Source organism: Schistocerca nitens, chromosome 1, assembly GCF_023898315.1.
Source record: "Schistocerca nitens isolate TAMUIC-IGC-003100 chromosome 1, iqSchNite1.1, whole genome shotgun sequence".
In the NCBI taxonomy this organism is placed as follows: Eukaryota; Metazoa; Arthropoda; class Insecta; order Orthoptera; family Acrididae; genus Schistocerca; species Schistocerca nitens.
In genome coordinates, this window is record NC_064614.1 from 715,318,927 (window position 1) to 715,344,190 (window position 25,264).

At 43.6% G+C, this 25,264-nt stretch overlaps 1 protein-coding gene across 1 annotated transcript in view; it reads left to right on the forward strand.

The window, feature by feature from the left end:
• Positions 1-22,696, forward strand: part of LOC126196880 (uncharacterized) — a 130,808-nt gene extending 108,112 nt beyond the window's left edge. The window contains exon 8 of the mRNA XM_049934599.1: positions 22,500-22,696. Coding sequence (XP_049790556.1) covers positions 22,500-22,562 — 63 coding nt within the window. The 3' untranslated portion in view covers positions 22,563-22,696. The remainder of the gene's footprint in view (positions 1-22,499) is intronic.
• The last annotated feature ends 2,568 nt before the right edge of the window (positions 22,697-25,264 follow it).

The following is a 25,264-nucleotide window of genomic DNA, read 5'->3' on the forward strand; positions in this document are numbered from 1 at the left end:
CTTGCTTTCAACCGTTCGCAGTACCAGCACAGCAAGGCTGTTTTGTTTAGTGTTACAAGGCCAGATCAGTCAATCATCCACTCTGTTGCCCCTGCAACTACTGAAAAGGCTGCTGCCCCTCTTCAGGAACCACGCGTTTGTCTGGCCTCTCAACAGATACCCCTCCGTTGTGGTTGCACCTACGGTACGGCCATCTGTATCGCTGAGGCACGCAAGCCTCCCCACCAACGGCAAGGTCCATGGTTCACGGGGGGGCAGGTGTTTGGTAGTTTTCCGAAGATATCAAATCAGGCAATTTTCTCCCAATAGCTGCCTTGAGGTGTTCTGTGGGTTTCAGATCGGTAAATTTGGTGGCCAAGACATGAATTTGGGTTTAGTGTCACACTCCTCAAGCCACTGTGGCACGGTTCTGGCTATTTGACATGTACAGCTATCTAGCTGGAAAATGCCAACACTGTAGGGGGAGGCCGGTACTTTGATAAAAACGCTTTCTGCAATTGTTCACATTTCACTATAGTTTCTGATGCCCACAGAGCGCTTTCACCTTGTACATGTGAAGTAACACATTATATTCTTTGTGTGTCCGTCCAGAATCTGGGCAGTATTCCTCTGAAACTCTTCATGAAAACGATATGGTTTGACCTCCTATTTTATCTGGGATGTACGTCTAAAATCGACGGTGCTTGAGCAAACACGCCGCGTGGGATTAGCCGAGCGGTCTTAGGCGCTGCAGTCATGGACTGTGCGGCTGGTCCCGGCGGAGGTTCGAGTCGTCCCTCGGGCATGGGTGTGTGTGTTTGTCCTTAGGATAATTTAGGTTAAGTAGTGTGTAAGCTTAGGGACTGATGACCTTAGCAGTTAAGTCCCATAAGATTTCACACACATTTGAACATTTTTTGAACAGCAAACTCTCTTGCAACAAGATGTTCATCAGATCATTTGCCGACCCTGTATCACACGATGACTACCCCTCATTCGCGTAAGTGTAGTACGGTATTTCCCTCTACAACACATCATACTGCGGAGGCTGTAAATGCGTACACGGATTGTACGTTGCCGCTGCTGTTGGGCTTCCGCCTGCATTACTGCGCACAGCTGACGACTCATGGTGCATTTTGGCTGCGTGTTCTTCCACGTCATGCTTCCACTAAGGAACATCACGTTTTAGCATCGTTTTAATTTGTTCTAATTCTGTTTTTACATTAATATTTTCTTTGTTGTGCTGACATAACACTTCAGCACTAGAATTTTGAATTACAGTGTGTAATTCAATCCTAAGCGCTTCGTTAACCTGTGAATCATTTTGATGCAACCAGTTCAAAGTCGCTATTAATTCTGACACTTTGTGCTGTTAAGCACTCGGTAACCTGTTCGTCTTTGTCCGGTATCGAACTCTTCATTCCGCTGGTCACTTTGCAAGGCGATCTGTTGTACAGTATTTTGCAATTTAGATTGCGTTTCTTTTAGTTCTCTCACATCCGAGTTCAACTGCCTTACCGTCTCGGGCATGTCTTTACACGCAAGTTGTAACTAAGGAAAAATATTAGTAACAGTTTCTATCTTCGAATTTATTTTACATATTTCAGTAGACAGCTCTTCGCCTAGCCGCCGAATATCTGCCCTTAACGTTTCCTCTAAGCGTTCGGAATTAACATTCATCGTTTGTTGAATGTACCTTCTATTGATTTGAAAATTGTTTAAAATTTCGTTCACTTTGTCCTGAATAGGCGTACAAATTTGTACGGTTTGCTCTCGCGCAAGGTGTATGAAATTTTCCGTCATTTGCACGCTTTGTTTTTTCGCAAGTTGTATGAAATTTTCATTCAATTGCACAGTTTATTTTTCACAAGTTGTTCGAAATTTTGATGTACCAGATCTGCTAGTTCCTTATAATACAATTCGGCGATGGACCAGATATAGGAGTTGGCAACTCAATCTTTGCTTCTAATTCTGCCGGCATATCGAATTTCTTGCGGCAGAACTTGTAGCCTCTGGTTGAACGTCCGGAATTTACCAGTCGTCGATATTTAATTGCGAATCTTGTACATTCTCCTCGTCCTCAACTGTCGGATTCTTTCCTATTTTCCTCATATCCATGAGTTATAGAGGCCAAAATCGTAAACGCAAAAAATACATTAGTTGTGTGCTTTAACATCGAACAGTAAAGACATACAATTACAAACATGAAATTGTAACAATTATATACACAATAAAATTTCATTTATTATTTATTCCTTGGCAGTCCTCGCCTGAGGTCGCTAATTTAACGTCAACGCCCTTTAATTGGGATTAATTATTTTACTTGCAGTTAATAAGGAAGGCAATTTCGGGTTGTGAGTTATTTTTATATTAAAATGACAAGCAATGGGGGGCAACGTTAAAAGAAACTGGGCCCGCCCTCATTAAATAATGACTTAATTCTGAACTTCGGCGACAGTTAATGCAATTTCTTCTGAAAGTAGCAATGGCCCACAGTTCTGGCTTGGAGAGAAAATCTTTTTGTAAAATTTGTTACCGTACAGCGCAGCCACTCAGCGAGCTGCCGATTTCAGAAAAACTAAGCGAGGCGACCTCCTATGGAGGCGAGGTCGCCGCAGACGAAGATCCTCCATGGACAACAGTAACCAAAATCTCAGGGAAACTCATCAATGTCTTGATCAACAGCCATCCCACCTAGCGCTATTCGACTCACGAGTTCCTTTTTCTGTCATGTCGAAGAAGTTCCTTGTGGAGTGGGGGAGTGGCCATGTACGTTAAAAAAAAATCAGTATTCCGTTTGAGTCCATAGACGTATCTCGGCACTGCACTGAACAGATATTTCAATGTTGTGCAGGGGCAGCTAAATTTAATGAAACTAAACGTCTGATTGTTGTTGCTTATAGGTCCCGTAACTCTGACTTCAGAGCATTTCTGCTAAAACTACACAGAGTTCTTAGTTCACTTTATAGGAAGTACCAAAAGTAATTTTGTATATGATTATGCAAGAAAAAGGATGTTTATAGATCTCCTATCCTCGTAAGATCTGATGCAGACTGTTTTTTCCAACCAGGGTGCACGGATCAGCAGCACAGCCACAGACAATATTTTTATTCATTCTTCATTACTAGATGGACATTCTGTTAGTAAGAGGGTGAATGGCCTTTAGACTATGATGCACAAATTTTATTACTAAAAGGATTTTGCACTCAAACAAATGTCACATATAACTACAAACTATGCAGGAAAGCTACCTCAACGGCAACAGAGACTTTTTTTAAACCTATGGTCAGTTGTGAAGGAAGTGTCTGGTAAGCAGCACAAGGTCGATGATATAAAGTCAGTTCTTAGTAACAATATTTCTCTTACTGATAAATGAGAACGCAGCATGTCATTCTCAATGGAGAGAAGTCTTCCGAAATAAGAGTGATTTCAGGTGTGCCGCAGGGGAGTGTCGTAGGACGGTTGCTATTCACAATATACACTCCTCGAAATGGAAAAAAGAACACATTGACACCGGTGTGTCAGACCCACCATACTTGCTCCGGACACTGCGAGAGGGCTGTACAAGCAATGATCACACGCACGGCACAGCGGACACACCAGGAACCGCGGTGTTGGCCGTCGAATGGCGCTAGCTGCGCAGCATTTGTGCACCGCCGCCGTCAGTGTCAGCCAGTTTGCCGTGGCATACGGAGCTCCATCGCAGTCTTTAACACTGGTAGCATGCCGCGACAGCGTGGACGTGAACCGTATGTGCAGTTGACGGACTTTGAGCGAGGGCGTATAGTGGGCATGCGGGAGGCCGGGTGGACGTACCGCCGAATTGCTCAACACGTGGGGCGTGAGGTCTCCACAGTACATCGATGTTGTCGCCAGTGGTCGGCGGAAGGTGCACGTTGCCGTCGACCTGGGACCGGACCGCAGCGACGCACGGATGCACGCCAAGACCGTAGGATCCTACGCAGTGCCGTAGGGGACCGCACCGCCACTTCCCAGCAAATTAGGGACACTGTTGCTCCTGGGGTATCGGCGAGGACCATTCGCAACCGTCTCCATGAAGCTGGGCTACGGTCCCGCACACCGTTAGGCCGTCTTCCGCTGACGCCCCAACATCGTGCAGCCCGCCTCCAGTGGTGTCGCGACAGGCGTGAATGGAGGGACGAATGGAGACGTGTCGTCTTCAGCGATGAGAGTCGCTTCTGCCTTGGTGCCAATGATGGTCGTATGCGTGTTTGGCGCCGTGCAGGTGAGCGCCACAATCAGGACTGCATACGACCGAGGCACACAGGGCCAACACCCGGCATCATGGTGTGGGGAGCGATCTCCTACACTGGCCGTACACCACTGGTGATCGTCGAGGGGACACTGAATAGTGCACGGTACATCCAAACCGTCATCGAACCCATCGTTCTACCATTCCTAGACCGGCAAGGGAACTTGCTGTTCCAACAGGACAATGCACGTCCGCATGTATCCCGTGCCACCCAACGTGCTCTAGAAGGTGTAAGTCAACTACCCTGGCCAGCAAGATCTCCGGATCTGTCCCCCATTGAGCATGTTTGGGACTGGATGAAGCGTCGTCTCACGCGGTCTGCACGTCCAGCACGAACGCTGGTCCAACTGAGGCGCCAGGTGGAAATGGCATGGCAAGCCGTTCCACAGGACTACATCCAGCACCTCTACGATCGTCTGCATGGGAGAATAGCAGCCTGCATTGCTGCGAAATGTGGATATACACTGTACTAGTGCCGACATTGTGCATGCTCTGTTGCCTGTGTCTATGTGCCTGTGGTTCTGTCAGTGTGATCATGTGATGTATCTGACCCCAGGAATGTGTCGATAAAGTTTCCCCTTCCTGGGACAATGAATTCACGGTGTTCTTATTTCAATTTCCAGGAGTGTACATAAATGACCTTGTGAATAACATCGGAAGTTCACTGAGGCTTTTTGCGGATGATGCTGTAGTATATCGAGAGGTTGTAACAATGGAAAATTGTACTGAAATGCAGGAGGATCTGCAACGAATTGACGCATGGTGCAGGGAATGGCAAATGGATCTCAATGTAGAGAAGTGTAATGTGCTGCGAATACAAAGAAAGAAAGATCCTTTATCATTTAGCTACAATATAGCAGGTCAGCAACTGGAAGCAGTGAATTCCATAAATTATCTGGGAGTAGGCATTAGGAGTGATTTAAAATGGAATGATGATATAAAGTTGATCGTCGGTAAGGCAGATGCCAGACTGAGATTCACTGGAAGAATCCTAAGGAAATGCAATCAGAAAACAAAAGAAGTAGGTTACAGTACGCTTGTTCGCCCACTGCTTGAATGTTGCTCACCAATGTGGGATCCCTATCAATTAGAGTTGATAGAAGAGATAGAGAAGATCCAACGGAGAGCAGCGTGCTTCGTTACAGGATCATTTAGTAATCACGAAAGCGTTACGGAGATGATAGATAAACTCCAATGGAAGACTCTGCAGGAGTAGCTCGGTACGGGCATTTGTTGAAGTTTCGTGAACATACCTTCACCGAGGAGTCAAGCAGTATATTGCTCCCTCCTACGTATATCTCGCGAAGAGACCATGAGGATAAAATCAGAGAGATTAGAGCCCACACAGAGGCATACCGACAGTCTTCCTTTCCACGAATAATACGAGACTGGAATAGAAGGGAGAACCGATAGAGGTACCCTCCGACACACACCGTCAGGTGGCTTGCGGAGTATGGATGTAGATGTACATGTAGATATATGTACAGTATTTAACAATCACTTTTTGAACATTACTGGTGAATTAAATAAAAACTTTGTTTCTACAGGGACCCACATCACTCTCTTTGAAAATGCCTTTCTGAGACTGTGTCTGAAATACTCCTCTGTGATACTGACATGGGGGAGAATGAGTCAATAATTAAATCACTGAAGACTAAGGACTCTCATGGATATGGTGGAGTGCCTAGCAGAATGTTAAAGTACTGTGCTGCACATGTTAGCCCTGTACTTAGCTATATTTGTAATTTCTACTTTAAGAATGGTCAGTTTACTGAACGATTGAAGTATTCAGTAATAAAGCCGCTTTATAAAAAAGGAGAAAGGGATAACGCAGACGATTTTAGACCTATTTCTATGCCCTCAATGTTTGCTGAAGTCACTGAAAAGGCTGTGTATGTAAGGATAATTGAACATTTTATATCACACGATTTGCTATCAACTGTACAGTTCGGCTTTAGAAGTCGTGTAACAACTGAAAATGCTATATTTTGCTTTCTCTGTGAGGTAATGGATGGATTAAACGAAGGGTTTCGAACGGCAGGCATATTTTTTTGATTTGACTAAGGCATTTGATTGTGTTTATCACAAAATATTGCTTCAGAAGTTGAACCATTACGGAGTATGGGGAGTGGCTCACAATTGGTTCACCTCTTATTTCAACAACAGACAGCAAAAGGTCATTATGCACAGTGTTGAGAATAGCTGTGATGTAGGGTCTGAGTGTGATACGGTCAAATGGGGGTGCCCCAGGGATGAGTGTTAGGGCCACACCTGTTTCTCATGTATATAAATGATATGCCCTCTAGTATTATGGGTAAGTCTTAAATATTTCTGTTTGCTGATGACCCTAGCTTCGTAGTAAAGGATGTTCTGTGCAACATTGGCTCTGTTTCAAGTAGTGAAGTTCATGATATAAGTTCATGGCTTGTAGAAAATAAATTAACGCTAAATCACAGGAAGACTCAGTTTTTACAACTTCTAACACACAATTCAACAAAAGCCAACGTTTTAATTTCTAAGAATGGGCATACGATTAGTGAAAGTGAGCTATTCAGATTTGTAGGTGTTCAGATAGATGGTAAACTCTCATGGAAAGTGCACATTCAGGATCTTGTTCAGGAATTTAATGCTGCCATTTTTACAATTCGGACGGTAACTGAAGTAAGTGATCATTCGACACGAAAATTAATCTACTTTGCATATTTTCATTCGCTTATGTCATATGGTATTATGTTTTGCGGCAACTCTTCCCGTTTTAAAAGAATACTTTTTGGCACAGAAACGGGCAGTTAGGGCAATAAGTTGTGTAAGTTTGCGAACCTCTTGTCGACCCCTGTTCATTAATCTGCATATTTTGACATTGGCCTCTCAATACTGTCATTTCTTGTTAACAATATCAGCTTATTCCCAAGAATCAGTAGCTTTCACTCAGTTAATACTCGGCAGAAATCCGATCTGCATTTGGATCAACTTTCTTAACTCCTGTGCAGAAAGGTATGCAGTATACTTCTGTATCCATTTTCAATGAGCTAACACAAGAATTCAAAAACCTTGGCAGTAATCCATGCGCTTTCAAATCGAGACTCAAGAGTTTTCTCATGGGTCATTTCTTCTATTCTGTTGAGGAGTTCCTTGAAATATTAAGCTGATTCTTATGTTAAATTGTTGATAGCGTTTACTTAAACTTATGGCTTGACTTTTTTGGGTTCATAAGCATTTTATTTTATCTTCTATTACTTTTATGTTGTAATTTCATGTACTGATACATTCCATGACCTGGGAAATTTGCTCCTCAATTTGGTTCTACTGAACTAGACACGAAAATAAAAAAAAGTAAAAGTCATTTTTAGTTAAAGAAGATTATTTTGCGATATGAAAGCGACTGTGCTGAAGATCATAGCTGAGGAAATACGATCAGCCGACAGGAACTTGTATTGCAAGAACGACTGTAACTGACTGAACATAGCCCTTTGCATGTATCGTTTCAACAGAATGTAGTCATTATGTTATTCTCGGATGGGGCATCTCGTAGACATCGTTTTCCATCGAAGACATAATCATGTCATTATCAACGAGACGAGTCCCAGTCGTCCATCTAGATACTCAGATAAACTATGAAGCTTTTGTCAATTGCAAATAGCTGTTCAGGCTCACAAAAGAAATATACACACAATCCCTAAAGGCATGAGCATAGGAACATCCAAACTATTCCAGGAAGGGCATCTCATTGCCATCAGTGAAGAGTCACGCTCTGCTACCGCTACAGACAACGCAGTGGAGGAAGCCAATAGGAACTGGTCAAACTGAGGAACAAAATAGATGAGTGTTAGCCACTGAGCGCAAATTTTCAGATGCTTTCAAGCCAGGAGTGGGGAGACGCAGCCCACTGTTACAACCCCCGGAGCTAAGGGGTTATAATACGCCAGAACGATCGAGAGGTATGTTTTGGGTTCAAATGGTTCAAATGGCTCTGAGCACTATGGGACTCAACTGCTGAGGTCATTAGTCCCCTAGAACTTAGAACTAGTTAAACCTAACTAACCTAAGGACATCACAAACATCCATGCCCGAGGCAGGATTCGAACCTGCGACCGTAGCGGTCTTGCGGTTCCAGACTGCAGCGCCTTTAACCGCACGGCCACTTCGGCCGGCTGGTATGTTTTGGGAGAGAGGGATGACTCATGCTGAAGTGTGCAGAGAAACACAGTTAAGACTGTCATTGACTTTATTATATCAAAGATACACAACGGGCCTTCTGCTGAACTCGGCAATGGCGCCACACACCATATGTGCATGGTTCAGCGACAATGCCAATGACAGAATCTGCAGCGTCAGTGCCCGGTCGCCCAGCCTTGCAGATGTAGCGCTCCTACTCACGCCATGGCTAAGTGGCCACTGTGTGCATTACTGCACCCAGCATCTTGGAACTCAGCTTACTATTCCCTCAAGCGAAACTCATGGACCCCATGTAGAGCGCCGAAGGGAAACAGCCGATCGCCGTCATTGTTGTGAGCCTTAGCAGCTCGGACGACCTGACGAGGGCAGCTTGTTCAGTGACCGCAGACTGTTCTGCACCCTGGAGACCGTTAATTTGCACCCTGGTATAGGAGCGCTGTTGTACGAGTAACTGCAACATATAGGCTCTTCACAATACGTCTGTGCCATGTACTGCCCTGATTACTTCACATTTGTAAATAGTACCCCCCCCCCCCCCTCCCGTCTATGCCTTCCCACCTGTGAGTGGTGTCATAAACCTGCCTTGCAGAATTGTTTGCAAAATATCAACGTTGCCTGTGCCTGCCAGCCGATGAGCCAATTGGTCCCTTAATAACTACCTTCCAGCAATAGCTGTGTGAAATTTACAAGAATTCCCCAAATCCATGCCTGCACTCGCGGGCGTACCCAACGAGGGGCGGGGGGGGGGGGGGGGGGGCGAGGGGCAGCTGCCCCCCCCCCATAAGATATTCGCAGTTTTTTACTAGTTTACTGTTTTATTTAATAAGAAATGCTGCATGTTTTCTCGGATTGTACAAGTGCATTCTTGTATTTAAAATGTTTATTAAAAGCAGTTTTGCACTGGTTTACTGTTTTATTTAATAAGAAGTGCTGTATGTTGTCTCGAGTCCTTGTTTCCTGAGACTAGTATGACCTGCCCCCCCCCCCCCCCCCCTACCCCCTAGTTCAGATCCTTCCTTCAGAACATGTGGCACTCTCTATGATTTGAAATTTATGCTTTTTGGACTATGTAATACTTCAGTCACCTTGGACTCTGTGATGGATTCATCTCTCCACTGCTAGCAGCGTAGTCTACATGTAACTGATGGATGAAACAGACTGTGAAAGAATTCTCAAAAAGATGAGCGACCTTCAGTCCAGACATTTGGACACACATATTGGTTCCACGAAAGCAGAGCATGCAGGTCTCAGTCAGAGAACAGTCCTTGTGTTCGAGCTACCCTTTGAGGTGCCAGCACAGGTGGTGATTGCAGCGTTGAGACCTTTTGGCAATGGTATTAGCTATATGACAGAAAAAGTAGGCACACTTTACCACATACCCAGATGCATACCAATGTTGCCAAACACCAGGAGTGCGCAGATCTTACTAAATATGTCCTGTCCTGGTTGAACATAGAGATATGCCATGCTTCGTAACGTATGATGATCAGTTGAACATGTGTTCTGATTGCTGCCAAGAGGGCCATCTCAGATCAAACTGTATGCAAACTTGCATCACGCAACTGCTACTGGGTGAGGACAAGAAGTCACCCGATCTGACGGTGGTCTCATTGATGTATGTGTGGGCATTTCTATCTGTACTACGTGATCATCAACTGTCGACAGAAGTATCGTCTCCAGTCGACCCTGAGGAGCCCTCGATGTGGTAGCAGGGCACTACAGACAGACATTCCACACTACATGAGCACCCCGTAGCACTGGTTCTTGCAACATGAAGGGGGAACTGATCCGGAGGAGAAAGTGGCTGGCACAGACTTGGTGGTAAGGACCATTCAATGAAACATCATCAATATGGGCTTTCAAGGCCTTGATGACTGAACGATACAGAGATTTTCACTTTGCCTGGGCCCGTCAACACCACCATTGGACTGTAGATGCCTGTAAACATGTTGCCTGGTCACACAAGTCTCGTTTCAAATTATATTGAGCGGATGGACATGTTCAGGTATAGAGACAACCTCATGAATTCATAGACCCTGCATGTCAGCATGGGACTGTTGAAGCAGGTGGAGGTTATGTAATGTGCCGTGTGCAGCTGGAGTCATTTGGGACCCCTGATACATCCAGATACGACACTGATAGGTGACACATGCGTAAGCATCCTGTCTGATCACCTGCATCCATTCATGTACATTGTGCATTCCGACGGTCGAGGGCAATTACAGCAGGACAATGCGACACCCCTCACATCCAGAATTGGTACAGAGTGGTTCCAGGAACACTCTTCTGAGTTTAAGCACTTCCGCTGGCCACCAAACTCCCCAGTAATGAACATTATTGAGCATATCTGTGATGCCTTGTAACGTATTTTTCACAAGAGATTTCCATCCCCTCGTAGTCTTATGGATTTATGGACAACCCTACAGGATTCATGGCGTCAGTTTCATCCAGCGCTACTTCAGAAATCAGTCGAGTCCATGCGACGTCGTGTTGCGGCACTTCCACGTGCTCGCTAGGGTCCTACACGATAGTAGGCAGGTGTAACAGTTTCTTCGGCTCTCCAGAGTAGTCGTTGCTGATTTCAACTTACCCTCCGTTTGTTGCCAAAAATACATGTTTAAATCCAGAGGTACACGTGAAATATCATCCGAAATTGTGCTAAACACATTCTCTGAAAATTATTTCGAGCAGTTAGAGAATGAGCCCACGCGAACGCTAAACGGTTCTGAAAATACACTCGACCTCTTAGCAACAAAAAATCCTTAGCTAATAACGAGCATCAAAATGGGTACAGGGATTAGTGAACACAGGGTTGTCGTAGTGAGACTGAATATTGTAACCCCAAAATCCTTCAGAAATAAACGAAAAATATACCTGAAACTTCCTGGCAGATTAAAACTGTGTGCCGGTCCGAGACTCGAACTCGGGACCTTTGCCATTCGCGGCAAGTGCTCTCCCAACTGAGCTACCCAAGCACGGCTCACGCCCCCTCCTCATACCTTTACTTCTGCCAGTGCCTCGCCTCCTACCTCGTTTGGAAGGTAGGAGACGAGGTACTGGCAGAAGTAAAGGTGTGAGGAGGTGGCGTGAGTCGTGCTTGGGTAGCTCAGTTGGTAGAGCACTTGCCCGCGAATGGCAAAGGTCCCGAGTTCGAATCTCGGTCCGGCACACAGTTTTAATCTGTCAGGAAGTTTCGTATCGGCGCACACTCCTCTACAGAGTGAAAATCTCATTCTGAAAAATATACCTGTTCCAACCAGCAGTTAAAAATTCTCGTGACGCCTTCCTGAGAGAAATTCTCCACTTCTTCCAAATTAATAATGTAAGTCTAGACAAGATTTGGCTTGAATTAAAGGAAATAGCATCGACAGCAACTGAGAGATTTTAACCAAATAAATCAACAAAACTACAGAGCTTATCCTCCTCGGTACACAAAACGGGTTAGAACACTGTTGCAGAAACAACAAAGAGAGAATGCCAAATTTAAGCATTCTTTTACAAAAGCTCGAAATTTAGCACGGACTTCAATGTGAGATGTTTATAATACGAGGGTCGTTCGATTAGTAATGCTACACTTTTTTTATCAGAACATTTTGTTGTTACGAGTCAGAATTTGGTGGCGATATACATCAATATATCTTGTCCATGTCCTATTTACTACGTAGTCTCCGTCAGGTTCTATGGCTGTACACCAACGTTATGGAAGAGCATGTATTCCGTGCTGGTAAAAGTTCTTGTTCTGTAGGCATAGCCATGGTATCACTGCATGACTGACACTGTCATCAGTTTCAAAGTGTGTTACCCGCACAGAATCTTTAAGCGGTCCAAAGAGATGGAAGTCTGAGGAAGCCAGATCTGGACTCTTAGGGTGGATGAGGCAATAATGTCCAGCCCAATTTCACAATGTGTTCCTGGATTCTCAGACTTGTGTGGGGAAGTGTATTATCGTGTTGCAGCAATATTTCTACTGGATTCTTGTCCGATCGAACACTCGGAAATGGTTCTTGGTTCAAATGGTTCAAATGGCTCTGAACACTATGGGACTTAACTTCTGAGGTCATCAGTCCGCTAGAACTTAGAACTACTTAAACCTAACTAACCTAAGGACATCACACACATCCAAGCCCAAGGCAGGATTCGAACCTGCGACCGTAGCGGTCGCGCGGTACCAGACTGTAGCGCCTAGAACCGCTCGGCCACTCCGGCCGGCGAAATGGTTCTTGACTTTATTCCGAGTCTTCACATATGCCTCTGAATCGATGGTCGACTCTCTTGGCATCACATCCACAAGAATGACGCCATCACAATCCCAGGAGATTGTCACCATGACTTTCCTGGCAGAGGGGGTTGTCTTGAATTTCTCGTTTTATGGTGAATGAGGGCGATGCCAAGACTACCTTCTTGTTTCTGGCCAAAGTGGTGCACCCAGATTTCAACCCCTGCAACGATCCATGACAGAAAGGCCTCTCTGTCAGTCTCAAAATGCACCAACAATTCCGATGAAGTGGCCTCTCTTTGAATCTTGTGGTCCATTGTGAGCATTCGTGGAACACATCGTGAGCACCTCTTTGAATATCAGAGAGTCTCGACCATTGCTGACGCACTTCCAATGCTGACCGACTACTGCAGAACTAATTGTCGAGTTGTGATGCGCCGGTCGACAAGAATAACGGCATCCACACGATTCAGCATGTCTGGAGCAGTGGCCGTGACAGGACGTGGCTGATCATGGAGCTCTGTTTCTGCATTTCTTAAGGTTGTAACTTTCCTTACCCCTCGCCCAACTGTACTCCTATCAACTGCAGCATCGCCATACACTACACACAAACATTTATTGATGTTCACCACTGTTTCTTTTTCTGCACACAAGAATTCAATAACAGCACACTGCTTGTAGCGTGAGTCGTACATAGAAGCCATTTTGACGTTGTACTACGGCTCTGCCTTTTGCCAGAATGTGGGGCATTACTTACTGAACGACTCTTATAGTTTCCACAACGAAACTTTGTCTCGAAACCCGACAGAAAATCGAAACAGATTGTGGTGGTACATAAAGTACGTTAGTGGTAAGACACAATCGATGACTTCTCTGTGTGACAGCAATGGAAATACCATCGACGACAGCAGAATTACTAAACACAGCCTTCCGAAATTCCTCCACCAAAGAAGAAGAAGAAGTAAATATTCCAGAATTCGAATCCTGAACAGCTCTCAACATATGTAACTTGGAAGTAGATAACCTCGGAGTCGTAATGGAGTACATAGAGAAAGTTCAAAGAAGAGCAGCACATTTGGTATAGGCGAGAGTGTGTCACGGAAATGATACACGATTTGTGCGTTCTTCGTTGTGGCAGAATCTTCTCACGAAATTTCAATCACCAACTTTCTCCTCCAAATGCGAAAATATTTTGTTTAGGTCTACTCCAATCTACAGAGGGATGAAAGATCATCAAATAAAATAAGGGAAATCAGAGCTCACACAGAAAGATATAGGTGTTCGTTTTTTCCGCGAGCTGTTCGAGATTGTAATAATAGAGAATTATTGTGAAGGTGGTTTGATGAAGCCTCTGCCAGGCACTTAAATTTGATTTGCAGAGTATTCATGTAGACGTAGATGAAGATTTTTCATGACATGTTGCACTTGGCAGATCTCGGCTTCGCACTTTTACAGAAAGTGGACCTTGACAAATTCCCATCTCTTTATACACTCCTGGAAATTGAAATAAGAACACCGTGAATTCATTGTCCCAGGAAGGGGAAACTTTATTGACACATTCCTGGGGTCAGATACATCACATGATCACACTGACAGAACCACAGGCACATAGACACAGGCAACAGAGCATGCACAATGTCGGCACTAGTACAGTGTATATCCACCTTTCGCAGCAATGCAGGCTGCTATTCTCCCATGGAGACGATCGTAGAGATGCTGGATGTAGTCCTGTGGAACGGCTTGCCATGCCATTTCCACCTGGCGCCTCAGTTGGACCAGCGTTCGTGCTAGACGTGCAGACCGCGTGCGACGACGCTTCATCCAGTCCCAAACATGCTCAATGGGGGACAGATCCGGAGATCTTGCTGGCCAGGGTAGTTGACTCACACCTTCTAGAGCACGTTGGGTGGCACGGGATACATGCGGACGTGCATTGTCCTGTTGGAACAGCAAGTTCCCTTGCCGGTCTAGGAATGGTAGAACGATGGGTTCGATGACGGTTTGGATGTACCGTGCACTATTCAGTGTCCCCTCGACGATCACCAGTGGTGTACGGCCAGTGTAGGAGATCGCTCCCCACACCATGATGCCGGGTGTTGGCCCTGTGTGCCTCGGTCGTATGCAGTCCTGATTGTGGCGCTCACCTGCACGGCGCCAAACACGCATACGACCATCATTGGCACCAAGGCAGAAGCGACTCTCATCGCTGAAGACGACACGTCTCCATTCGTCCCTCCATTCACGCCTGTCGCGACACCACTGGAGGCGGGCTGCACGATGTTGGGGCGTCAGCGGAAGACGGCCTAACGGTGTGCGGGACCGTAGCCCAGCTTCATGGAGACGGTTGCGAATGGTCCTCGCCGATACCCCAGGAGCAACAGTGTCCCTAATTTGCTGGGAAGTGGCGGTGCGGTCCCCTACGGCACTGCGTAGGATCCTACGGTCTTGGCGTGCATCCGTGCGTCGCTGCGGTCCGGTCCCAGGTCGACGGGCACGTGCACCTTCCGCCGACCACTGGCGACAACATCGATGTACTGTGGAGACCTCACGCCCCACGTGTTGAGCAATTCGGCGGTACGTCCACCTGGCCTCCCGCATGCCCACTATACGCCCTCGCTCAAAGTCCGTCAACTGCACATACGGTTCACGTCCACGCTGTCGCGGCATGCTACCAGTGTTAAAGACTGCGATGGAGCTCCGTATGCCACGGCAAACTGGCTGACACTGACGGCGGCGGTGCACAAATGCTGCGCAGCTAGCGCCATTCGACGGCCAACACCGCGGTTCCTGGTGTGTCCGCTGTGCCGTGCGTGTTATCATTGCTTGTACAGCCCTCTCACAGTGTCCGGAGCAGGTATGGTGGGTCTGACACACCGGTGTCAATGTGTTCTTTTTTCCATTTCCAGGAGTGTAGATATGACATATACCAGGTGCTATGCAAGGACAACTCTGGTGATACGGTCATTCTTGTGAAGGAAGTCATCATGATTGATGATGTGACCTACCTTACATCAACACCAACTTGCTAACACATATTGTGGCAGCAAAATCATGAATCTGTGTGTCCCCTCTGGTATGGAGAAGAATAGAGACCATTTGAGGTTTTATGCAGAGGTGGTTGCACCTTCATTCAAGTGATGCTATGATCATACCATCCTCGGTGGTGACATAAATTGTGTCCTGTCAACACAGGATAAAATGTCTCATTGTAGCATGTACCTGGAACAGCAATTGCTGGTACAAGACCTTACCTGGTGGAGTACTCACAGTGCCTGACAGGGATACACATACACTGCTGGACATTCGTTGAGTTGCCTTGACCAGCACTGTGTATCCCAGGGACTCACAGTGGAGATGCTTCATGCTGAGACATGGCTGATGGCGTTCACTGATCATGGTCCCTACGTCTCTACCGTCTCCCTCCCAAGACAGAGAATGTGGCAGAGCAGGAGCTCGTGGAAGACAAATGTCATTCTCCTCAAGGTCTGGAGTGCCAGCAGAAAAAAGTGTAAGAGGCGGCATCCTATGTATCCTTCCATGATCTGATGGTGGCTCGATTTTGCAAAAACTGATCTGTGGAGTACAATGATGCACTGCAGTCTAGAGGCAAAACACCACAGAATACCATTTTATGCTCCTACAGTAGATATCTGCACAGCCACCATTGACAGGATGGCAGGCTGGTATCTGGCAACTGCAAATGAAGATCACTGCACTTACACAATTCCTTCTCAAAGGCACACTTGTACACACACACAGTCAGGATTAGATCGAGGAGAAGTGCATCACATTATTCATCAGTGTCGCAGATTCAAAGAGCATGCAGTATGTGCCAGATGGCCAGTCCTGATAAGCTGAAAGGATATCACCAATGCTTTCTTGGATCATTGCTGACGATTCTATGCTGCAGAAGATCATGACACTCTGGAGGTGGATGAAGTCCTCCACTTACTGTCTTGGGCCCTCAATGGAGATGTGTTGGCGACCCTCATGGACCCCATAATGATGGAGTAGTCACTGACACACTCCTCAAAGGGGTGACCAAATAGTCACCAGGCCCACACGATCTCCTGATACAGTTTTATCATAAGCTCCGAGATGTTATTGTGGCCCAATTGGTTGTAATTTACCAAGAAATGATGTTCCCTGCAGTGCAGATGGTACCTGCCTTTGTCAATGGCATACTTGTGGCCCAATTGGTTGTAATTTACCAGGAAATGATGTTCCCTGCAGTGCAGATGGTACCTGCCTTTGTCGATGGCATACTTATATCAGTTCCCAAGCTATCTGTTGGAAGAGGAGTTGACACTTACCAGCCTATTAAGCTTGTTTCAAGATCTTTATGAGGATTTTGGCTGCTACATTTGGAGTGTCCTACCCCATGTCGTCTCTATGGACCAGACATGTGTTGCTGGTAACAGCAACATCCAGATGGCGCTCAGTGATTACAGTAATGTCATCTCACTGGGGGAGACATATCATTACATGGGCCCTTGGTGCTAGTGGCCTTTGGCCATGCTTTTGATAAGGTGCACCACGACTATCTTGAGAAGATACTGCAGTGGCTGGCCCTCCCCCATGCCTTCATTAACACCATCATGTGCCTTCTGCATGGCTTGACTTAACATATTACCATCAATTTTGTACAGCAGGCAACTCACTATCACCCACTCTGTGAGACAAGGTTCCTCCTTGTCAGCAGCTATGTACATCATGCCGTGGAGCCACTGTCACATGGACTTGGTGCTGGCTGCATGGACTTAACACTGAAAGATCATAGCTTTTTCTGCCAAATTTTTATGGACAATCAGGTGTTTTTATTGCTTACACCAGACAAAGTCCAAAGATCACTGGACTGGACTGCCTGATACAGTGCCACTGCTGGAAGCCACATGAACTTGGAGAAGTCTGGGCTGATAGTCTTCAGTGGCGGCCTCCCAGAAGGGAGCTTGGCCTCATACCCAGTCCAGGGTATTGATGAAATGTTTTGGGGTTATCTTTACATGTGACAGTCAATGAATAGCAAATCTTGCTCATCCTCTTCAACAGTGCTTAAGTACAGATGTCCACAGCAACTTGCTGTAGCCTTTGAACATCATCTAGTGGGTGTCTTGTTTCAATGTCTGTCTGGTGTCCAGGATACAGAATCTGGCTGTGTTCCTCCCAGTACCAATGACAACAGCATGCAGTCTACATAAGGTCTTTGATTACTTTGCCAGCGACAGAATGATCATCAAAGTGCAATGCAATGTGCTCTCCCTCCCTACCACAGAGAGTGGTCTTGGAATGGTCAACCTGTAGGTTAGAGCAGCTGCTTTGTATGTCACCATGACGATGAGGATGTGGACCACTACCAGAGCAGCTTCAAGGGAATTCTGATTGAACAACTAGCCCCCCCCCCCCCCCCTCTCATGAACCATCTTTTCCAGTGGCATATATTTCCCTGACACTATCTAATGTTAAGGATTTTTTTATGGGCTTTGGTTATGTCAATGCTGACCTGCTGAGGCAGTGGCCATGAAGTGCCTGTGACGTTTATTGTCAGATGCTGCAAGGCCATTCCCAGAATCCAATCAATAGTTATCTTCTCTTGTTTACATGGCCAGTGGTCTTATGTTCAGTGCATGGCACTCTCCCTGATTCAGGTGCCAGAGTAGCCTGGTATTTGGAGGTCAATCATAAATGTACAGATCGCCAGAGACTCCATTCTATATGTACTGCAGACACTCCAGTGCCATATACCTGATACGGATGAACACTGTTTGGAGTGTGAGACTGCTGTGGAGATGTGGTGATTGATAAAACCATGTTGACCCTTATTCAGTGTATGTTCCCAGCTGCAGTGATTCCCTCCTCCCTTCTTGTCCTGGATATGAAGTTTTATCCACATTCAAAGATGCATGCAGTGACATGCATGAAGGGTTTAACCATATTGTATCTTTACCATGATGGTGACCAGCACTATCTTGATTTTTGGACCTTCTTGTTGGAAAGATTCACTCATCTCCAACACCACCAGTGATAGTGCCAATATTTTGGAAATTATGTGGGTAGTGTTTTCTTGAACCTTCCCCCAATTGGGTTGTGCTGGGTATGAGAAGTTAACCTTATGCACATGTCATTTTACGGACTGGAACATGTGAGGGAACTATATGGACCTTGTATTTGTAAAGACATGTCTGGCCCCAGTGGTGTGTTAGAAGGATCTGCGGATGTCTTGTCTGTAGTAGCTGTAGTTTTGTCACTAGAAGCCATAGCTGTAGTGTATAATGTAGGTTCCACTGGAAAAGTTGGCCTTTCTGTTGTTTGCTTTAATGTTTTGTTGTGCTGTCTAGATAATTTCTTTACCCATAGAAGGGCAATTGTATCAATAATGACAGTTTGCTTAACCTGTCTATCTCTTTCATAAATAAAAATAAAAAAATGTAATTGGAGCAGGTGGTTCAGGGATGGGAAGGTGGAGGCAACATGCCAAGCCCCTGAGTTTTGACCCCTGCACCCTGTCTCCACCAGCCTGAAGCTCAGTGCCCTAATTCCTTAGTGCAATTTCAAAAATGGGCAGCTAAGACAACTGCTCTCGTTAAGTGGGAGATACCACTTAAAAAATAGTTAAGACGACCATTCATGGCAAGTAGGAAATATGGCTTTAAGTCCGGTCTGTCACAAATTTTCAATGTCATAATTCCATTATACATTTGGAGGTTGCCCATATTCACAACTGTGAATAGATTTCCTGTATTTCACAATTGCTGTACTTGCACAGTGCCTTTTCCTTCAGAATTCTGTCAGGAGGAACACCGAATTTTAAAAACACAGGTACTTCAGTACCATTTGATTAGTGAGTTTGCAAGTATCAAAATATATGACATAAATGGCTGCAACTTTTATCTGCACTGACTTAGAAGGATAATTTTTTTTTGCTCTGCCAAGGGACTGTAGACCTTAGTATGTAACATAACTTTGAACTTCATTCTTCTGCCTTTGTGAGAAAGTGAGTGTTAACAGATGGACAGACAGACAGTTAGACTACAAAGCAATCCTATGAGTGTACCATGTTCAAAGATTTGAAGATCAGTACACCCACGCAACGTAATGCCCCCACACTGTAACACCTGGACCACCAGAATGATCATGTTCAACAATGTCCCTTTGTGGTTTACATATTCTCCCCTCTTGCCATATGAGGATATGTCCAGAATCATTACTCAGACTGAAACTGCTCTTATCTGAGAAGAGCACATGACCCCACTTCTCATTGGTCCAGTCCTTATGCTCTTGTCACCAATGCAAACGGTGCTTGTGATGTGAGGGTGTCAATGGAACACAAAGTACTGGTTGTCAGGCAAAGTGACCACCCCCACACAGTCACCATGCCACTCTGGAGGGTGAGATTGCTTGCCTTGTAGTACAATTAAATGTGGCCACAATTGCACCAGCTGTTTGACATGGGTCTCTTCTTGCCTGGTGCACAATGCAGTGGTCATCTGCTGCTGTAGCTGACCATGGTTGACCACCTCCTCTCATTTGGGCTGGAGAGCTTGTTTGTCAAAACACTTCCCATATACATGAGACAATGCTGTGTGCAATGCCATACTCCTGGGCTACATTCAGCTCACATCATTTGTCTTCAAGTTACCTGATAATTATTCCCCATGTGTGGTTATCCACAGGTTGTCTCCAAGCCATGTTGTAGTGATAAACGCCACAACAGTCCATTGTAGCTTTTGCTTATTTCACACACCATCTTTTCCTGTTCCTTGAACTGCCTCATGTTGTGGGACTAACTCCATTGGGTGCTATAGGCATGATGACTTTGCATTGTCTGATGTCCAACTTTCTGTGCATGATTCAGAGACCTCTGACACCATGTTCTTGCACTTTCATTTAGTTCCACCAAATAGTTAACTTGGTGTGTTACTTAATTGATCTCATGCTTAAGTTTTGCAGAGCAGCATATTATTAAACAAAGGTCTCAATTTGAGGAAGAAATTTCTGAGACTGTATGCTAGAAAACAGCATTGTTTCAAAGTGAACCATGGACTGTGAGAAAATTGAAGATAAAAGAACCAAAGCTTTTGAGATGTGGTGTTACAGAAGGATGCTGAAATTTTTTGTGGACTGATAAGATATGAAATGAGGAGGCCCTTTGTAGAATCAGTTATATTGTATCACAGATTATTGTAGACAGAGCCCTTGTATAGAGAGATAAGAATGTGAAGGACATTGGGTCTGTCCTTGCTGAAGACTGCGTCCCATTATTCTTATGAAATGATTCAGCAAAACCACAAGCAATTTAGGACAAGCTGACCAACCAGCAGACACCAAAATTCAGTCAGATTGCTTAAAAATTTAAAAACGTCAGCAAGAAATTATAAATTTCCACTGCTAACATGGCAGTGTACTGAAATGTAATCAATGTCTTTGAGGAACCACCAAGCACATCATGAACATAGCCTCATTAATGTCTTCCATTCCATCAGTGAAATTTGGTAACAGGGTCATGCCTTTTGTAATTCCTGCTGCTGAAAGACTGAATACAGTTACTATTATTATAAACAAATGTACTCACTACGCTTAGTATCTGAGAGATGATGTGACACAAGCTGAGAGCCTGTGATGGCACTTTTTTTTTTTAGTTAGGGATATGATAGGAGCTATGTATTTCCATGAACGTAAGCAAAAAATACTACCAACAAATGCTCACTTCCTTGATGTTTTGTAACAACTTTTTTTATTTTATCTATGATATCTAGTTTTGGGTTTCTTAGGCCTTCAGCAGCTTCCAGCAACTGAAAAAATAATTTGGGAAAGAGAGAGATATCCTGTAATACTGAAGCTATATTTAGGATTATTAAGCTGATGTTAAATACAAATTTCATAGGAATAGAAATTTGTTGCAGCTCATAAAGTGACTGTAATGTTGTAATTATCCAGTTTCCTAATGAAGCAGAAATTGGCTTGCTTATTTAAAAAAAAGTAAGTGTTCTGAGTGATATACTTATTGATTTCTAATATTTTCAGTAGTGTCATGTTTCCATTGAAGGAAAGTCTTGAAATAATATTTCAAGTTGCTGAGATATCATCAAGTGAAACTCACATTTGTGCACAACAATTAATTTGAAGTTTTATCTTCCTCAAAGTATGTTAATAAAGAGTGCATTGTAAAATTATAAAAATTAAGTTACCTTCATTTCCTTAAAAAAATTCTTTAAACATTTATTTATCATTGAACTTAATTTACTGTGTACTTATAATATATTTCTGTGAAATTAGTGACTAAATTTAGTTATTATTACATAGAATAATTACAAAATGCAACAAACATATATTTAAACCTACATAGCTTGTTGTTTTCAAAGCTTTTGAAACCTCACTGCATGTTTGCTTTAGCTGCTCATTTTATATTCCACACTCATCATTCCATTAATCAGTTGGTACCTCATGTTCCGCTTGAGTTACCCAGTTACATACAGGAACTACATACTTCCAATTGGACATTTTCAATATGTATAACAGAACAGTTAAGAAAGAACAGATTCAGAAGCATAATTTCAGTACATTTTTTGGGTATGGATACAGATTTGGTGGGTCTCAGTTACCCTCATTCATAACCCTCCCTTACAATATGTCTTATGTAAAGTAACCTGTACTATACTGCACAATTCTTGCTGTTGATTCATTCATAGAGCATGGGGCTCATGAATGCAATAGCAGTATCTGTATGTGCCTGCACTTGCAGATTTAAACAATATTATAGTTACATTAACAGTGTTACTGTCACTAAAATGAAATATATTTACCAAATGTTAAAATCTGATTGTATAAGAAAGAATGATATCATTTCTTTATTTTCAGATTCTGAATAGCTCATACACTCTTATCAATCTTCTGCATCAGTTCCAAGGGCCAAAAGATTGAACTTCCAGAGAAGACCACATGACATGGCAAAAAGGATGCTTCCAGTGCAGCAGCAATTTACACGTAACTTTTTATCATGTCACAAACAGAAGACATTACATTTACTAATAATGTCTAATGTTTGTGATGAGATAAAAAGCTATTTCAGATGCATAATTCATTTTATTGAAGACTTTATTTACACTGAGTTTATGTTCTGAACTTTAAAATTTCACATACATTTATAATTTCATTTTTGCAGTTTACTCATGTTCCGAGTACCACCACTGAATTAAATGGCTTTATAACTAACAAATCACTACACTCTCTATATGTATGTAGCAATGCACCTCCAATTAAATATATTTTCAGCAGAACAGTGTGATATTTTCATGACTACCCAACTGCAAGACAACTCCTTCCTTTGGTCTTTATAAAATAACTCTTTATGTCTCTCATGTACATGGGAGTCTAGTGGGCCAGATAGGAGATGCACAGCTTTAATTTCATGCCCACTAAAATTTAACAAAGTCATCAATGATCAGAAGAGTGATGCCTATTTTTAACAAAATGCAGTGACATGCACATTCTTTAAACCATCAAGTTCCTTCCATTAGGAATGTGGACACACTCAATGACTGTGATATGATTTTCAAATGATAGATCACAGCAATCAGTTGTCTTTTTCTTTCAGGTTTTATTAGGCAAATCTAGATTTTGGCTAGTGCTTAGCCATTATCAGTGCACTATTTCAATGTATGAATGCATGTCTTAGTATGGTCAGTCCCATGTTGTTCAGGCTTCTGTCACAGTTCGTTCAGGACTCTGTATTCTTTAAATGTAACAGTTACTTAACTCCACAGCATTTACTAAATCCTCAACCATAATAAAACATTGTTAGTTACACGTAGTTTACATAGCTACTGATCGAAACACAAACATTCAATCTGTTGCAATATTGCTGCCTCACATAAAATATTCAGCTCAAACGTCACCTAAAATATTTCAAAGTCCATAGTTGGCTACATAAAATCCAGCCCCCTGAGCTTGCATAACTTTAAGTTCAGCAGCTATCACAAATATTTTAAAGTCCAATGAAAGTTGAAAATATTTCATAGTCAAACAATAGTCAGAATATTTCTAAGTCTGACAACTCAGAAAACAAGAAGGATTTCTCCAATCCAGTAACTGCCAAAACATTTCAAACACCAATCAGACTAGTTCACTGTCCCAAAAAATAACAAACTAGCAGAAGTTCTTAAAGCCATTTCGCTGGTCATCTGTGGACACTCTGACACTTGATAGCATGACTGTCTGTGGCCCTGACCAACAAAGGATGGTCTTCCAGCCCTCTACTCTCTCTTACATATCCATTTTTCAGTGCTACTGAAATTACATGCTGCTTCACCATTCAAAAGTTTTTGAGTTTACATCAGCGTTATACATCTTCTGATGTGTTTACAGACTTTTTGTGACTAACATATCTCGTATATAATCTTTACAGTATGAAAGTTCCCACAAAAACAGGTCACTTTAAAAAAGTACAAAATCACTACATTATCACATTGTGAGGAAGGGTAAATTACCAGATTTTATGTAGTTGTTGTTGTTCTTGTGGTCTTCAGTCCTGAGACTGGTTTGATGCAGCTCTCCATGCTACTCTATCCTGTGCAAGCTTTTTCATCTCCCAGTACCTACTGCAACCTACATCCTTCTGAATCTGCTTAGTGTATTCATCTCTTGGTCTCCCTCTATGATTTTTACCCTCCACGCTGCCCTCCAATACTAAATTGGTGATCCCTTGATGCCTCAGAACATGTCCTACCAACCGATCCCTTCTTCTGGTCAAGTTGTGCCACAAACTTCTCTTCTCCCCAATCCTATTCAATACTTCCTCATTAGTTATGTGATCTACCCATCTAATCTTCAGCATTCTTCTGTAGCACCACATTTCGAAAGCTTCTATTCTCTTCCTGTCCAAACTATTTATCGTCCATGTTTCACTTCCATACAAATACTTTCAGAAACGACTTCCTGACACTTAAATCTATACTCGATGTTAACAAATTTCTCTTCTTCAGAAACGCTTTCCTTGCTATTGCCAGTCTACATTTTAAACCTTCTCTACTTCGACCATCATCAGTTATTTTGCTCCCCAAATAGCAAAACCCCTTTACTACTTTAAGTGTCTCATTTCCTAATCTAATTCCCTCAGCATCGCCCGACTTAATTCGACTATATTCCATTATCCTCGTTTTGCTTTTGTTTATGTTCATCTTATATCCTCCTTTCAAGACACTGTCCACTCCGTTCAATTGCTCTTCCAAGTCCTTTGCTGTCTCTGACAGAATTACAATGTCATCGGCGAACCTCAAAGTTTTTATTTCTTCTCCATGGATTTTAATACCTAATCCGAACTTTTCTTTGGTTTCCTTTACTGCTTGCTCAATATACAAATTGAATAGCATCGGGGATAGGCCACAACCCTGTCTCACTCCCTTCCCAATGACTGCTTCGCTTTCATGTCCCTCGACTCTTATAACTGCCATCTGGTTTCTGTACAAATTATAAATAGCCTTTCGCTCCCTGTATTTTACCCTTGCCACCTTTAGAATTTGAAAGAGAGTATTCCAGTCAACATTGTCAAAAGCTTTCTCTAAGTCTACAAATGCTAGAAACGTAGGTTTGCCTTTGCTTAATCTTTCTTCTAAGATAAGTCGTAA